The sequence below is a fragment of the Mobula birostris genome, chromosome 12 (assembly GCF_030028105.1).
Source record: "Mobula birostris isolate sMobBir1 chromosome 12, sMobBir1.hap1, whole genome shotgun sequence".
Lineage (NCBI taxonomy): Eukaryota > Metazoa > Chordata > Chondrichthyes > Myliobatiformes > Myliobatidae > Mobula > Mobula birostris.
Window position 1 is genome coordinate 77,312,773 of NC_092381.1, and position 18,234 is coordinate 77,331,006.

Consider the following 18,234-nt stretch of genomic DNA (forward strand, 5'->3'; position numbering starts at 1 on the left):
AGCTTTTGACCATACAGGTAGCGACTGAATTTCTTGACTCCCCACACGAGGCTTAGGGCCTCTCTGTCGATCTGTGCGTAGTTGCGTTCAGCTGAAGTTAGCGTTCTTGAGGCAAAGGCTGTTAGTCTTTCTGAACCATCTGGAAACCTGTGTGAAAACACAGCTGCTATCCCATGGGGTGAGGCATCACAAGCCAGTCGGATTGGTAAGGAGGGGTCAAAGTGCGCGAGCACCCCTTCCAAAGTTATGAGTCTTCTAGTTTCTTGAAACGCTTTATCACACCTCTCAGTCCACTTCCATTGTGTCCCTGTCTGTAATAGTGCATTTAGTGAGTATAGGACTGGATCAGTTAGGCAAGAACTTGCAGTAATAGTTCACTAGTCCAAGATATGCTCTCAGTTGAGACACATTTTCAGGTGGTGGTGCCTTAATTACCGCTTCTATCTTGTCTTGAGACGTGTAAGACATCCTTGTCGATCGCATGTCCACAGTATGAGATTTCCTTTTTGAAAAACTCACACTTCTGTCGATTAGCTCTGAGCCCATATTCTCGTAACCTGGTGAGCACATGTTCAAGGTTAGAAAGATGTTTGTCATCATCTTTGCTGGTGACAATGATGTCATCCAGGTAACACTGAGTCCCTGAAATCCCCTGCAGGACCTGGTCCATTGCCCTTTGCCAGATTGCAGGCGCTGATGCTATCCCAAACACCAACCTGTTGTACTGGTGAAGTCCTTTGTGTGCATTTATTGTCAGGTATTTCTTGGATGCTTCTTCAGTTTCCATTTGGAGATAAGCCTGGGCCAAATCAATTTTTGTGAAATGTTCCCCTTCTGACAGGGAAGCAGAGATGTCCTCAATACGAGGTAGAGGATACTGTACTGTGCGGAGAACTGGGTTAACAGTCACTTTAAAGTCTCCACATATGCGCACCTTGCTTGGTTTTCTTGGTTTTGTGCTGGAGGTTCTCTTCATCACTGGAACAATAGGCACGGCCCATTCACTCCAATCCACCTTTGTCAGGACCCAGGTCTGCTCCAGATTTTTCAGCTCTGCCTCTACTGTAGGACGGATTGTATATGGCACTGGTCTGGCTTTGTGAAATTTTGGACATGCATTTTCCTCAATCTCAATCTTTGCCTTCATGCCCTGAAGTGTTCCTATTCCTTTCATGAACATTCCCTCAGAGTCAGCAAGTATTTGTGACAGTCTCTCAGATGTAGCCTTACTGCCCTCCTTTGCTGACACAACAGGTGCCTTGATAGTGTGCCAGTCCAACTGGATTTTCCTGAGCCATTCACGTCCCAGCAACGGTGGTCCTCCATTTTTCAGTCACTGTCACTTTAATTTTACCTTTGGGACGCACTCTCTGTCCTGTGTAAGTCTTTAGCAGTAGCATAGTTCATTTCAGAGGTATGTGAGAAAACAGTCAATTGTAGTCGTGTACAGAGATTACTGTTAAAGCTGAGTCTGTGTCCAACTCCATCTTCAGTCTCACGCCTGCCACTTGTGGAGTGATCCATATTACTCTTCGATCATTTGTGTCTTTCATGCTGTGAAGTTACAGACAAGACAATTTACTTTTGTCTGAGTTGTTTTCATCAGAACTGCTTTCTTCCATTTTGTGTACATTGTTCTGTTTTCCTTTCTGGGGTTTCTTGTTTCTCTGTATTTTGTCCTTTTTCTGCTGTTTACTAGCTTTGCATACTCAGCCAACGTGGCCCTGTTTGCCACAGTTTCTGCATTCTTTGTCTTTAAACCAACAGTCCTCAGGGTCATGTGACATGTTCCCACAACGATAACATTTCTTTCCTTCATTTCTGTTCAGTGACATTTTATTTGTAGCATATTCCACAGATTTTTGTTGTATCTCTGAAGCACTCCTTGCTGCTGTTTCCAATGATATTGCAATGTTCAGCGCCTTCTCTAATGTAAGGCCTTTTTCACATAGGAGCTTCTTCTGTGTGGCTTCACAGTGCATGCCACACACTAACCTGTCCCTCAATGCGTCCGATAGACCAGCTCCAAATTGACAATGTTCTGATAATTTGCGCAATTCAGCACTATATTCAGAAATGCTTTCATTTTTGCTCTGTTTCCAATAGTGAAATTTAAATCTTTCAGCTATGACCAGTGGTTCGGGGCTTAAATGCTGTTAGAGAGTGTCTACTATTTGCTTGAACGTTTTGTCAGCTGGCTTTTCAGGGGTTAACAAGCTCCATAGCAGGCCTTATGGTGCTCCCATAATACTGAGTAAGACGCTGGTTTTCTTTTCATCATTAACACCGTTAACATCACAATATAACTCCACTCTTTCAGTGTAGGTTACCCAGTTTTCAATGCCACTATCAAATGCTGTAATGGTTCCAATCATCGCCATCTTTGTTATGTTAATTTAGTCCCGTTTTTTTCCATGTTTTCTTTTTAGCTAGCTCCTTGCAGTCACTGCACATTCCACTTGACTCACGTGTCCTTTTTGCTAGTGCAATGAGCGCACTCCGTCTAGATGCATGAGTCGCTCCTTTTCATCTCCCTTCTTTCTCTTCTGCAAGTTTCGTTATCAACTGAAACACGGTGTTCCGATAAGATGTGGGTTCATAATTCTCGTCGCCAATTTGTTGGGTATGTGGCCTGTTTACACAACTACGTTATCAATAAAAACGCTGGAGACGGGAACTAAGTTTCATGGTTCTTAACTGGTAGAGTCCGAACTTGGCACACACATACAGATCAATACGCACTTAATAGCGCATGCAACGACGTGTTACTAAAACATAAAGTAGACCCTTATTATAATGTAGGCTATACGGTACATGCCTCACGTGATTTCACTTGAAGACAGCTTTTAATTTCTTGGCTTCTGTAGCTGAATTAACTTTATGAATAAAAAACATAAAACAGACCAGTCCAACACAGGAACAGGCCCTTCAGCCCACAATGTTGTTCTAAACCAATTTTATTAATAATCAAATAACCAACTAAACTAATCCCTTTTGTCTACATTATATCCATATCCTTCCCTTTGCCTCACATTCATGTGCCAATCTAAATGTCTCTTCAAAGTTCCTAATGTATCTGCCTCCAGCTGCTCCCTGGGCAGTATATTCCAGGCACCCACCACTCTCTGTAAAAAAAATCTTGCCCCCACTTTCTTTGAACATACCCTCTCTCACCTTAAATGCATGTCCTCTGGTATGAGACATTCCAACTCTGGGGGAAAAAATACTGTCTGTATTCTCACTGTACCTCTCATAATCTTATACTACCTCAGAGAGATCACCTCTGAGGTGTATAAGTTGATTGACAAAAGGAATACAAGGCTGGAGAAGGGAGAGGATCATGGGACAGGAAGCCTAGGGAGAAAGAAAGGGGGAGAGCAGCCTAGAGGATGGAGAGCAGGCAAGGAGTTATAGTGAGAGGAACAGAGGGAGAAAAAAGAGAGATAGAAAAAAAGGGAATGAATAAATAAATAAATAAATAAATAACGGATGGGGTACAAAGGGGAGGAGGGGCATTAACGGAAGTTAGAGAAGTCAATGTTCTCGCCGTCAGGTTGAAGGCTACCCAGACGCAATGTAAGGTGTTGTTCCTCCAACCTGAGGGTGCCTCGTGATAGCACATGCCTTCTAATCCAGGCAGCATCCTGGTAAAACTCTTCTGCACCCTCTCCAAGGCCTCACCATCCTCCCTATAAGGGGGCGACCTAAACTGTATGCAGAATTCCGGATGCAACCTGACTAGAGTTTTATAAAGCTACAATATACCTTCCTGCCTTTTGAACTCAGTGTCTCAACTAATAAAGGCAAGCATGCCATATGCCTTCTTAACGACTCCATCAGCCTGTGCTGCCGCTTTCAAGAAACTATGAACTTGGACCCAAAATCTCTCTGCTCATCAATACTGTTAAGGGTCTTGCTCTTAATAGTGTACAGGTTTCCCCCGCCATCCGAAGGTAGAGCGTTCCTATGAAACGGTTCGTAAGCTGAAATGTCGTAAAGCGAAAAAGCAATTATCATTTATTTATATTGGAAAATTTTGTGAGCGTTCGCGGACCCAAAAATAACCTACCAAATCATGCCAAATAACACATAAAACCTAAAACAACAATAACATATAGTAAAAGCAGGAATGATATGATAAATACACAGCCTATATAAAGTAGAAATACTGTTCCACAATCATTACTGCACTGTTCTCCGTAGCAAAAATCTCACACAAGCGCTGTTGGCAAAAACACAGCGCAAGCGCTCTCCAGTAACCTTTAAGCTATGAAGCTGCCAAATCATACCAAATAACACGTAAAAATACACAGCCTATATAAAGTAGAAATAACGTATGTACAGTATAGTATCACTTACGGGAATCGGAAGACAGCGCCGAGCACACTGATGATGGTGTGTTAGGCTGAGTCGTCGCAAGCTGGGGTGGCACTGCAGTGGCCCCCACCCTCCAGGCCACCAACCGATACTGATCTGCGAAGCATGCAGGGGTGCAGCAGTAGCCGGGAGGCACACAGCACATCTTTAAGAAAAAAGCCAAAACAAACATGCTAATTAATTAGATGCTGCCCGGCACGTAGTTGTCAGCCCAGATCAGTGCCAACTTCCGATTGCGTCGTCTCTGATTTGGACCGACAATTGCATGTCGGGTGGCACCTAACTAATTAGCATGTTTATTTCAGCTTTTTTCTTAAAGATGTGGTGTGTCCCTCCCGGCTACCGCTGCATTGCCTGCGAATTGGTATCTGACCGTGGCCTGGGGTTGGGGTGGTGGGACACTGGGGTGTCATCTTGTCATCTGTTTCCATTAGGGCAGGCAGGTCATCTTCTATCTCTGCCCGCCTCGATGTCGAAGGTCGAGGTTTGTCGTCTGCTGTGGCTGATGTGGAAGGCTTGCTTGACTGCTGAGCCTTGCGCATCTTTCTATCACGCAGTTCTTTGTAAGGACTCAAACCATCTTGCAAATATCCCCTAAACCTACGTACCCTTTCAAAATTAAAGTCGTACTTTATCATTGCAGTGAAAATCTCATGCAGTTGCTTCACGTTCAGTTCGCTACTGCATTTGGTTTTGATTGTTATCTTTTTTTCTTCCAATTGCATCAGCTCTTCATCTATCAGATCTTGGTCATGGGATGCCAAAACCGCTTCACCATCATGTTTGTCGGCTTCCACAAGCCAAACTCACTTTGTCCTTACTTAATTCGCCACGATCGAAATGCTTAATTATGTCAAGTTTTACGCTAAGTGTAACACCCTTACGAGCTCTTTTAGGCTTTATTGATACCATAGAACTCACCTTGCAAACGACTGCTCACAGGCACGTGTTTAAGCAATGCCGGTGAGAATGCAGTTCCGAATCCGAGGAGAGCGGCTGCTCGGGGCGCGCGCTGCTTTTTTATCGTAACAGTGAAAACACCTTCTGAAAGCGAAAACAGGGTACTAATGTAGATCTTTCGTAACAGTGAGGTTTCGTAAAGCGAAAGTTTGAAAAGCGGGAGACACCTGTACCGACATTTGACCAACCAAGCTGCATTTGTCCGGGTTAAACTCAATCTGCCATTTCTCTGCCTATATCTGTAACTGGTCTATATCCCACTATATTCTTTGCTAGTCTTCTATGCTATCCACAACACCACCAACCGCTGTATCATCTGCAGACTTACTGACCCACTCGTCTACAAGTTCATCCAGGTTACTTATATAACATTACAAACACCAGAGGTTCCAGTATAGATCCCTGTTGGACACCACTAGTCACAGACTTACAGCTGGAATAAGTTCCTTTGACCACTACCTTCTGTCTTCTATGTGCAACCCAGTACTGAATCCAAATGGCCAATCACCATGGATCCTATGCATGGTAATCTTCTGGATGAACCTCTCATGAGGGACCTAGTCAAACACCTTAGTACAATCCACGCAAACATCCACCGCTCTAACTTCATCAATCACCCTTGTCACCTCGTCCAAAAAATAAGTCAAGTTAGTAAGACATGACTTGTCCCGCACAGAGCCATGCTGACTCTCCCTAATTAGGCCATGGTTTTCCAATTGCTCATAAATCCTAAACCTAAGAATTCTCTCCACTAACTTCCTTATCTGTGGCATGAGATTCACCGGTCTATAGTTTCCATGATTAACCCTGGTTTCCTTTTGGATTAATTGAACAATATTAGCTACTCAATAGTCCACTGGGACTTCGCATGTGTCTAGAGTGGACATGAAGATATTGGTTACGGCCTCAGTAATTTGAACCCTTGCCTCTCGCAATAACCTGGGGTATGTCCCATCAGGCCATGGGGATTTATCCACCTTAATGCTCCTTATTGATCCTATACTACCTCCTCCTTTACCTCGAAATGTCCAAGCATATCAATACACTCGGCACTGATCTCCTTATCCTCCGTATTCTCTCTGGTAAATACTGATGTAACGGATCTTTATGTCACTTGACTACATTTCACAATATATGTATTTTTTATTTACAAGTTTTTGTTGTTTTTCCATTTAACTCTGGTCAGCTTTGGAAGAGACATTTTAAATCAGCTGGAAATTATAATCCATTTTTTTGTTTTATCCAAAAGGAGAAAAAGCTCATCAATGTGAAGAATGTGGAAAGTGTTTTGGTCGTAGGGATCATCTCAGTGTTCATTACAGAAGTGTTCACTTGGGAGAAAAAGTCTGGCAGAAGTAAGTAAAACACCTGCTGAATTTGAAATTTAAATATTTGAAGTTTATGGGGAAAGAAATCTTGCGATATTTTAAATAAAATTAAAATAATTATGCAATTCCTTTAAAATCATATGTTCCTTTCATACTTTTCCCTTAAGTTTCTTTTCCCTCATTTTATTTTATCCTGTTTTTCAATCTGCTGTTGTCAACTTCAATTTCTAAAATGCCTGAATGGTACCTTTTAATGTTCTTACCCTCATTGGATCTTAGACATTTATTCACCTGTTGGGCCCCAGTGGAACAGTGACCATAGATGAAAGCTTAAAGCCTGTATATACCTTGAAATTTAAAAACAGATTAATTTAACAAAAAGGTAGCTTTGCAACTCACCTTGAATGTCATTTTGCAAACTTCCAACAAATTATTTTGAACAATGGAAGGAGCTGAATCCCACTTGTGATTGGCTATAGTGTCACCGAGAGATGTGGCATAGAAAGAGGCACTTTGGCCCGCTGTCCACACTGACTATCAACCACCCATTCACATTAATCCTATTTTTTTATTCTCTACTCATTTTTATCAACTACTCCCAGATTCTACCACTCACCTAAATACTTCATATAATTACAGTGGCCTATTAACTTGCCAACTACATTTGGTGGATGTGGAGGAAACCCCCATGGTCACAGGGACAATATGCAAACTCCATAGATGGCGCCCAGTGTCAGGATTGAACTTGCATATCTGGCTGTGTGAGGCAGTGGCTCTGCTGGCTGTGCCACTGTGTCAGAGAGGGCATAGCAAGGCAAAAGGGGAACGTTTTGTAAGACAGAGGGCTTAATATAGCAGAAACCAGAAAATATGTATAGTAAATCTAGGTGAGGATTTAAAAAGGAAATTAGGGAAATAGGGAGTATGAAAAAAAATTGGTAAATAAAATCAAAATATATTTTACAAGTACAATGTAGTGAGAGGATAACAAAGGAAAGGGTTGATGATATTATGGACCAAAAAGGCTTCCATGTATGGAGCCCAAGGATCTCAAAGAATATTTCACAGCTGTTTTCACCAAACTGGATGATGGCACTAGTGGGGTTATTCAGAGGGATGCAAATAAATTTATTGAATGGGATAACATTCTTAAAGAAAAAGTATTAAGATCTTTAGCATCCTTGAATATGAATAAGTTGCCAGTCATGATTGAAATGCATCCCAGCTAATTAAAAGTTAGCAAGTGAAGAAAATGCAGAGGTTCAGACAATTATTTTGTCAACATGGAGGAGAGAGCGAGTTTGTAAATGTGGAGGGAGCAAAGGATGTTAGGAATGGTGAGGGTAGAGAGCCACGAATGGTGGGTGGGACAGGTGGCAGAGAAGAAGTGCCAGGGGCAAAAAGTGGCACAGGTGCAGACATACCCAGCCCTAGACACCAGGCAGGGTCATTTGATTACAAACATTTGGTTTATTCATCATTACAGAATGTCTCTCTGGTGCTTCCCGCTCCCTCCCCTCTCCTTTCCCCTTTTCCAAACATCATTCCCCTTTCCCTGTCCCCTTCCCACTCTCAGTCCACAATAGAGACCCATATTAGTACCAGGTTTATCATCACTACATAGGTCATGAAATTAGTTTCTTCGTGTGTGGCAGCAGTAAAGTAAAATACTTAAAATTACTACAGTTCTCAAAGATTGTAGCACTGTTAAATGGTGTAATGTTAAAAAGCAGGAAGAGATATATTAAATACAAGCCAATTAGTTTAACTTTTGTGTTGGTTAGATTAATGGTGTCAAATCTAAGGGTCGTATAAGCCACTGTTCAGAGTGACACAGATGAATTAAAGATATCAGGCCGTGCTGCCAAATTGGACAGAATTCTTTGAAGAGGTAACAAACAAGATCAATGATGGTGTAATGTTTGATGTAGTCTTTCAGGATTTCATTACATGTTTTTGACAAGGTTACACATGGCAGGTTGGGAAGGAGAAAACTAAAGGAGAGTGAGAAATTGAATGTGAAATTGGCTTAATGGCCAAAAGCATGAGTAAATGATACTTCTGTGTCTGAAAGTTATTACCAGTGGAGCTGCATAATGTTCAGTGCTTAGTCTGTTATCTCTGTTACAAAGTAATAATTTGTGTTAAATGAAGGGAACATGTTAAAGAAGTTTGTAGGTAATACAAACTAGCAGAGAAAGTGACATTGAGGAGAAATGCTTTAAACTGCAAAAAAATTAGGATGGTTTGGTCAGCAGATTTTAACTTCCCAATATAGACTCGGATAGAAACTGTCCTTGAGCCTGTGAAACAGGTTTTTAACTTTTGTATCTTCTATCATTGGAAGGGAAAGAGGAGAAAATGATTGGGGTGGGAGGAGTCATTGATTACGTTAGCTGCTTTCACTGACGCAGTGGGAAATGTAGAGAGTAAATGGAAGAGAGTCTGGTTTTATGATAGACTGGGCTATGTTCACAACTCTGCAATTACTTGCTGTTTTGGGCAGAGCGGTTGCCACAACAAATTAGGATAGGATACCTTTTCTGGTGCATTAGTGAGGGTCATCAGTGTATGCCGAGCTTCATTAGCCTTTAGGAAGTAGAGGTGCTGCTGTACTGTTTTGGCAATAGTGACAATGTGGTTGGATTAGGACAAATCGTTGGTGATATTTACACCTGGGAACTTGAAGCTCTCAACTGATTTTACTTCAGTACTACTGATACAAATGGAAGCACTTCCTGTGCAATGACCAGCTCTGTTGTTTTGCTGACATTGAGGAAAAGATGATTGTTTTGATACCATGCTACCAGGCCTCCCATCTCCGTCCTGCGTTCTGTGTTCTGTTTGGTCGTTGTTTGAAGTACAGCCCCCTGCAGTAGTGTAATTTGCAAACATGTACATGAAGCTAGAGCAGAATTTGGCCACAGTCGGGAATGCAGGGAGCTGAGGATGCAGCCCTGTGGGACATAGGTGTTGAGTATAATCGTGCTGATTCAGGTTTGTTGGTCAGGAAGTCAAGGATCCAGCTGCAGAAAGAGTTGCTGTCCTACATTGAAGAATTTAGAAATGAGTTTGTTTTCAATTATGTATGAAGGTGACATTATAGACAAAATAAATAGGAGTCTGACATTGGTGTCTTTGTTATCCAGATGTTCTAGAGTTGAATGTGGGGCGAGGGAATTTGCATCTATCATGGATTTGTTTTGATAGTGGGTGAATTCCACTATAGGCTGATGTTGTCTGGGAGGCTGGAGTTGATGTGTGCCTCTCAAAGCACTGGGCAGTGGTCGTGAAGGCATGTTATCGCCTTTTGCTTTGGCACTGGGATGACACTTGTCTTGAGTGTTTTTCTGGTTTCTGTCAGTGGAGGAAGAAAATAACATGCAAGATCAATAACCCTGCAGCATTGATACTGTTATGAAAACCATTTCAATAGTCTGTATTACAGTGGGTAAATATTAAAATTAGGAGTTTATTTGGATTAAACTTTGACTAAGTTTTGCAGTATGAATAATGGCAACAAAAACTTCTAACATTTTTCCTTACCAATTATAGGTACAAAGCCACTCTTCACCAATGTGAAGTGTGCAAAAAAGAATTTAAAGGAAAATCAAGCCTGGACATGCATTTTAGGACACATTCAGGTATCCTGATAACATGCTTAACATGCTTGTGACAAATTGCATCTGTAGTTCATTTTACATCTATATATCTCTCCCTCCTTTTCTTTCTCTCTCTCCCTCTCTCTCTCTCTCCCTCCCTCTTTCTCCCTCTGTTCCCCCCCTTTTCTTTCTACCCCCTTTCTCTCTCTCTATTGATTTCATGAATCTTCTCACTAATTTCTTTGGTCTGTATTTGAGACTAGAGCCAAATTTTAATGGTTGTTCAATATCTATTTGCATTGTAGCATGGTGTTTGCATTACTTAATTATTATCTGGATGTAGGAATGCAAGTTTAAATTCTGTTGCAGCATATGAAAAATATAAATTGAATAAACTTGAACTTAAGAATCGAGCACCATTAATGGTAACCATGAAATTATCAGCATTTTTGAAAAGTTACAGATAGTGAAATATCAAATATTAATCTGTTTTCAAGCACAATTAATTTGTGTTTTAGCCTACTCAAAGGTGTAGCAGTGCTGTGAACATCAATCTTTTGCATATTATTCTTTAAAGACATCTTAAGGACAAGATGAAGACAAGGGAAATCAACCATAGATCAGCATATATCTCTATCCTCACCAAATAAGAAACCCAATCCTGTAAATTGTTAAGAGGCATGTCCAACAAGCTAACTGAGATAATATGACTTAAAAACCACATGCATCTCATTTTTAGTTAGACTACTTCTGCAATGTAAGCTGAATTTATAGAATGAGAAAAACTTATGACTCTGAAAAAAATGTCTTTGGACTATCCCAATGTCCTCATAATTGCAAAAAATCTAAATACACTTTTCAAAATAAACTGGGCTCTGTTTCAACTGCTCTCTAGCAAATGAATTCCATGCACTAGGATGTACATACCTATTTTCTTCATCCTCTTCTATCAATTTTTGACCATTTCAGTTTAATATCTTTGTAGCACTATACATGAGTCAGAGAGACAATTATTTGCTCACATGCCATCTCAGAACTTTCCAGAAATCTCTGTTGTTTCTACTTTGGTTTCCTTGTTGCAACAGAAATACATCTACGATTTTAAATCTGTATTTGTATCCCATCATCTCATCTCCAGCAATAGATGGGTGAATGGAAATTTTAATGCACTTCATCTGTTCAATGCCCAAAATTACAAATAGTGCTTTTGGTCTGTTTGCAATTCCATGAAATTAATAGCAGAGGGCAATATCTATTTGCATCTTTACGGCTTTGATGTAATTTCATTGAGTGCTTACCCCCACACTTTTTCCTCCTCCCACAATGTATTATCATACTCTTTCGCATTAAGTGTAACTCGCCATTTCTGTATTTTTGCTCATCAGTTTCGTGTTGATGATTAATACTGAGTGTTTGACATCTAATTTTGTTGCAGCAATATTTGATAGGTATCATTATGCTGCTATATTTTCTGCTCCTCATGATAGCATATGGAACAGAAACAGGTTATTCATTCATTATTTTGGACTATAGCTCAAAAGGATAAAGATTAACCTATTTTCCCTATATTTTTCATCTAACTTCATTATTATTGTGTTTCCTCAACCTCTTCAGATATTCTCCAGATTGTAACAACTTACTGACTATTTTCAAAATGAAATTGGATTTTCCTTTTGGATCTTTGCCAGTTACCCAAGTCCTTAATGTCTGCTTACCACCCTCCTAACAGTGGTAATAATGTATTTTTGTTTACAGTATCAAAACTTGTCATAACTTTGAACTCCTTGATTTATTTCCCCCTTCATGGTCTCCAATTTAGGATAAACAGATCTAACTTCTCTAGCTTTTCCCCCTCCAGCTAAAGCTTCTCATTGCCGGTATGATGCTGATAGATTTACTGTGATTTTACCATTGTTCTAAACTGACATTTTTCACAGTTCAATCTGCGAAATTTGAGATCTGTTTATATTCTATAATCCTGTAATGTGGAATAGGGTAAATCAGTATCGCAGGCACAAGCAGAACATAGTTTGATTTCATGGTGTGTGAAGATGACCAAAAATAAGGTGTTTCATTTGATTTGAACACCTGTTTCATCCACAACGTGTGGCCTTTTGGAGGAACAAACAATTGCTCTTCTGAGATTCAGTTCCTAATATTTATCTTATAAACACAGACTTTGATTGTTTTCCTATTGAAATCTACATTATCTTTCCCTTTTCATAAAGGGTGATTTTAATATGTCCTTACAATTTTTCAAACAAACTAGGACATGCACTCACTCAAATAAACAGTGGAAAAAAATGGCAGGCCCAGTTATCAGTGAACAATGCTTCAGCCACTGTTTACTCACGCTGCAAACCGGAAAGAAAGTACGTTGTTTGGAATTTCAGTTTTTTTTTGGAATGAAAGTTCCATTTAATGCCCACATGGAGTTAATCTTATATTTAATGGCCATATTGTGGAGGGTAGCTATCATAATTTGATATGTGGAGTAACCAACACAGACAAAAATCAAAAAGGAATACAGTGCTTGTTGAGGTTTAACTCTGGATTTACTGAGACCCATAATGGTTTCTTTAATCTGGATACTGTGGACTGTTAATAGGTTTCCTGGGAACTCTGTTTAACTGTCAGGTTAAATATGTTTGGAGTTGAGCAAAAACGATAAGATATTGTAGATAGTGGCAGTAATTTCTCCCACCATAGTGATATTTTTTAATTTTCTGGACATGCTGATTGTGTCCTCAAATTGATCAGCAAACCTGAAATGATTCCAGATTGTATACTTATTTGTAGACCATAACACATAGGAACAGAATTAGGCTATTCAGCCCATCAAGTCTGCTTTGCCATTCCACCATATTGATTTATTATCCCTTTTAACCCCACCCGCTGCTTTACCATTAACCTTTGATGCCCTTACTAATCAAGAAACTGTTGACCTCTGCTTTAAATATAACCGATGACTTGGCCTCCACAGCAATCTGTGGCAATGAATTCCACAGATTCACCACCTTCTGGCTAAAGAAATTCCCATTCATCTGTGTTCTAAAGGATTGTCTTTTAATTCTGAGGCTGTGCCCTCTGATTCTTGACCTTTCAATATTCGATAGGTTTCAATGAGAATACCCCCTTGTTTTAAACTGTAGTGAGCTCAGGCCCAGATCATTAAGAGCTTCTCATATGTACCTTCTAATTTCCTGCAATCATTCTCATGAACCTCTTCTGGACCCTCTCCAATGCCAGCACATCCTGAGTAGGCCCAAAAATGCTCTCAATACTCCAAGTATGGTCTGACCAATGCCTTATAAAACCTCACCATTACATTCTTGCTTTTATAGTCTAGTCCTTTCGAAATGAATGTCTTCCTTACTACTAACTCAACCTATAGGTTAACCTTTTGGGAGTCATGCACGAGCACTCCTTTGCACCTCTGATTTCTGAATTTACTTTCCGTTTAGAAAATAGTCTACACCTTTATTCCTTCTACCAAAGTGCACGACCATACACTACTTAGCATTGTATTTTATCTGCCACTTCATTGTACATTTTTCTTATCTCTCTCCCATCTGAACTGCCCACATGAATCCACTATTCCTCAGGATTTCAGATGTTGGCTAATCAATTTGGCAGATGCATTGCAGGGACTCCATGTGAACCATTTTCCAGACCAAAAGATGTATGAGCTGTATCCACACATTGACCATTTGTTTGTGGCGGTCTTGACAAGGGTCCTATGGACTCTCGGTATTAATTCCTTACTCTTTCAAGTGGAGCAGAATATTGATGCTGGGACTAAGTGTCTACATGCCTGCTTGAGAACCTCTTGGATCATACTTGTTGAAGCCAAAACTCAAATTCTGAGAGAATCTAAAAATCTGAAAGGCATTTGAATGAGTATCATTGAATTTTATAAAACCAAGTCAGTAATACAGTGAATCCTGGTTAATTGGACCACGGGTTAATCAGAGCAGCAATTATTTCGGACAACACTTAAAGAACGTAGCTGAGAAAATAGTCAAGAGTTCCCTTCATTTATTTGTGACACTATGCTGTTTAATTGGGACAAAAAGACTAATGCCGAACAGTTTCTAACTAATGTTAGTCATGTGCATTTGTGTGGCCTTTAGACACTACACCATGCTTAGAGCAAACAGTTTTTAAATAGTGTCAGTTGTTTGTGTTGAAAAGGCAGTAGATTTTTATTGCTGATAGGTGGCAAGAAATAAGCAGTATGACAATTCAGAACTGTTTTGCGCACCGCAGTTTCAAGCATTCAAGCTTGAGATGCCAGAAATGGCCGGGAGTGAAAATGAAACAATTTCACTACTTCAACAAGTTTGAATTTGAAGGTATCAACAATCATCTTGAATGTCATAATGAAAATTAGTATTTGAAAGATGCAATTATCGAAAGAATTGTATAAAGGTATTCACTTATCTCCACTGGGTGTCTATGCTTATTTTGTTCATTTGTACCATACACTGAATGAATTCCTCTGTCGCTAACTGTTAGGAACTAATACACAGTTTTGTATATTGTAGTAATATTGGTAGTGTTCTAATTTGTTTTGTATTTCATTTAAGTACATAATTTGTTATTCAATTGAATGGTAGTTTCTCTTTTTTATGCTTTTTTAACTGTTTCAATGAAACTTCAGTTAATTGAGGCAGCCACTTAATTGGGCCAAAACGTACAGGTTCTGATATGTCCCAGTTTAACTGAAATCCACGGTACAAGGTATGCATTTATAATTACCTTATGCTACTGATTGGATCCTGACAGATAACTGGTTTAAGAATGTGTGTAATTTTTTTTATTGTTTGTCAGATTTTCAAAAGTCATGGAGTCCCAAGTGTCCCTTTGCATCATAGCAATTTGAAAAATACAGCTGTTAGCTGCTATTTCAGTAAAAATACTAAATTATTGATATTTCATCTTCATTGTGTATTCCAGAGTTCCCTTTGCTTTTAAGCCCAGATCCTACAACATAGATGAAGGAAATTTTAAGGATACTTGTTTTTGGTTTTAGAAAGTCTTAAACTTTGTTTTCATTCAATTATATTTATTAGTAATATTTTTATAAGGTTACACAAAATTTACAGTGAATTCTTTAAATTTAAAATTGAATTGAAGTTATTTGGGCTGGATTACACAAAATTATTCCAGGTACCCTGTAATGCTATTGCTAAGATCTTTCGTGGGAAACCATTATGCTGAAAAGATTTGTGATGAAAATTGTTCTGAGCATATGATGACTTTATTTAAGCTCAAAACGAAACTTAGCTAAAATGTTTTTTTTTTACTACAGGTGAAAAGCCCTATAAGTGTCAAGTTTGTAACCAAGCATTTCGTATTCAGAAGACTTTAACGAAACACATGGTTATTCATTCAGATGCCCGCCCCTTCAACTGTCATCATTGCAATGCAACATTCAAACGGAAAGACAAACTGAAGTATCATATGGATCATGTCCATGGCAATAAGCCTATAGAACAGCCAATAGTGGCGGTTTCCGAAGTGAAAATAGTATCTCAGGAGTTGCTGTATGCGCAAGATGGCAAAGTGTACCAAACAGATGCTAAATCCTATTTGCATCAAAATAAGGCTTACTCAACTGAGAACAAAACAGCAATTCAGAACATTCATGGAGATGTGACACTTGTACCAGTACGGATTGGTGCTGCCACAGTACAATCTGATGCTCCACAGCATACAGCAACTTTGGTTACGCAACCTCATAACCTTCTTCAGTCCCAGCAGCCTCCTCAGCAAACTGATTTTCAAAGAGCTACAGACCTTGCTTTTCTGGAGAAATATACCCTTACACCACAACCTGCCAATATTGTGCATCCAGTTCGTGATGATCAAATGTTAGATCCTAGAGAGCCATCGTATCTTGGAACTTTACTTGGTCTTGACACAGGTACATCTGTGCAAAGTATTTCCAATGTAGAACATTAAGGGTAAGGAAAAGCACACTGTGAAGACTACAGTCTTACGTGGGAAAGTGGAACATTAACTTTTAATTCAAAATTAATCTAATATCAATTGTGAATCATGTTGGTCAATTGGTATAATTCACAGCAATATCTATGTTTTTATACTGTGGGAATGCCTATAATTAGGGATTAAAAATGGACATGTCATTTTGTATTTAATTATATCCTTCAGCCTATCATCCAGTTGATAATGCAAGGCTTGGCTATTGTATATAACTGAAATCATGTCTCAACTCCAGTTTTACAATGACTTGAATGATTTTAAACTATTTAAATCCAAAGATAAATATTAAAACAATCATATTTATTGTTTGAACATAATAACCATGCTTATTAAAAGATGGAAAGAGCTTTAGATTGTGTCATTTTTTTCCTACATGGTTATATTTTGTGCTTTTAAATTAACCATGGCAGCTTGAAATATCTGATGGATGTCTGATTCTTGAAGAAGCATTTCAATAAGAAATTAGTTTTAACAAAAAATTTGGACCCAAGACAACCTGCTTCATGTAGATGTTTTGATTATTTTGACAGGTGGAAATATTCTATTAGGTCCAGGTATAAAGATAGGTTCCCTTTGGTTCCATTGATTGAAAAATTGATATCAGTCCCATATCCTGAACATGAATTTTTTTGGGAAACTTGTATCCATTGAAATATCATGTTACCTGCCATGCAAAACCATTGGATATAAAGTATGTCGAAAACTAGTTGAGAAATATTTGATGAGTTCTATGATCTGGACTGTGATACAAGATTGATCCAGTGATGACTCTAAAGATGAACTTTTCTCTCCTCCTAAAAAAAATTTAATTCTTATAACTATGATACCAAATGTGGAAAATCTATTGTTAATCACACACAAGTCAAAGGTCCTGACAGTCTACAGAAACATGGTTGGCTCTTTTAGGTTTACAAAGCTATCTGAAGTACCACTCAGACCGATGTCAGTTAAAGTGCAATCAGGGAATACTTTTGAGAAGTTACTTTGTCTACGCTGGTTGATCAATGCTGTCTACATATTCCCATCATGGGAGTTTTTCTTTTAATCTACTAGCCAATAAGGAAAGACATATAAATGTGATGTTGATCAATATAATTTTCTTGTTTCCAAGGAATAGCTGAGAATTTATGGCAGTTGGAAGGCAGTGGACTGTTTTGTACGGATTAGATAAAAAATATTTCAGGAACATTAGTTATTAAATATTTAATAATTTGAAGTATCTGATTTTAGTATTTTACTTATTTATTCTCAATGAATAAATAATATTACAATGAATCCTGCAGTTTAACTTATGGTTTAGTTTCTCTGCAACTAATTTTGAAAAAATTGCAAACTCAGTAGGATAACTAAACTTGTCATGCCACATGAAAAAATATATATTTCTAAAAATATTTATTTATTTAGTGATATAGCATGGAACAGGTCCTCCTTGCCTTTTGAGTTGGGTTGCCAGTAACCCCCAATTTAACCCTAGCCTAATCATGGGACAATTTACAATGATCAATTAACCAGCTAACTGATTGTGGGAGAAAACCAGAGCTCCTGGAGAAGACACACACATTCCACAGGGAGGACATACAAACTCCTTACAGAGGATGCCAAGATTGAGCTCCAACTCCAGTTGTTTTGACGTTGCACTAACCATACGCTACTATGCCACACATCGGACAACTGCCTTGGAGAGTGCTTCCTAATATAAAATGGGTTCTGTCTGACTTAGATTGTTTCCTCTTCCTAACTTTTCTGAATTGTGATAGATTGGATATGGAAATACATTTATTTTATTTTATATTTTGTAAATCTTTTCAAATCATCTGACACAGCTGAGCATGTTTTGTATTCTTGATTCATCTGGAAACCTGAGAGAATACCAGAGATATTCATTACCATAAGAATTTGCCAAATTTAAATGAAGATTGTGCCAAACTCAAAATTAAAGCCTGAACATTCAGAACATT

General features: G+C 38.9%; 1 protein-coding gene across 4 annotated transcripts in view; it reads left to right on the forward strand.

Moving 5' to 3' along the window:
* LOC140206067 (zinc finger and BTB domain-containing protein 41-like) overlaps nucleotides 1-16,627 on the forward strand; it is a 48,789-nt gene extending 32,162 nt beyond the window's left edge. For all 4 annotated transcript variants that reach the window (XM_072274181.1, XM_072274180.1, XM_072274179.1 and 1 more), the window contains 3 exons: nucleotides 6,587-6,692; nucleotides 10,221-10,309; nucleotides 15,582-16,627. In XM_072274181.1, coding sequence (XP_072130282.1) covers nucleotides 6,587-6,692; nucleotides 10,221-10,309; nucleotides 15,582-16,234 — 848 coding nt within the window. In that variant the 3' untranslated portion in view covers nucleotides 16,235-16,627. The remainder of the gene's footprint in view (nucleotides 1-6,586; nucleotides 6,693-10,220; nucleotides 10,310-15,581) is intronic.
* The last annotated feature ends 1,607 nt before the right edge of the window (nucleotides 16,628-18,234 follow it).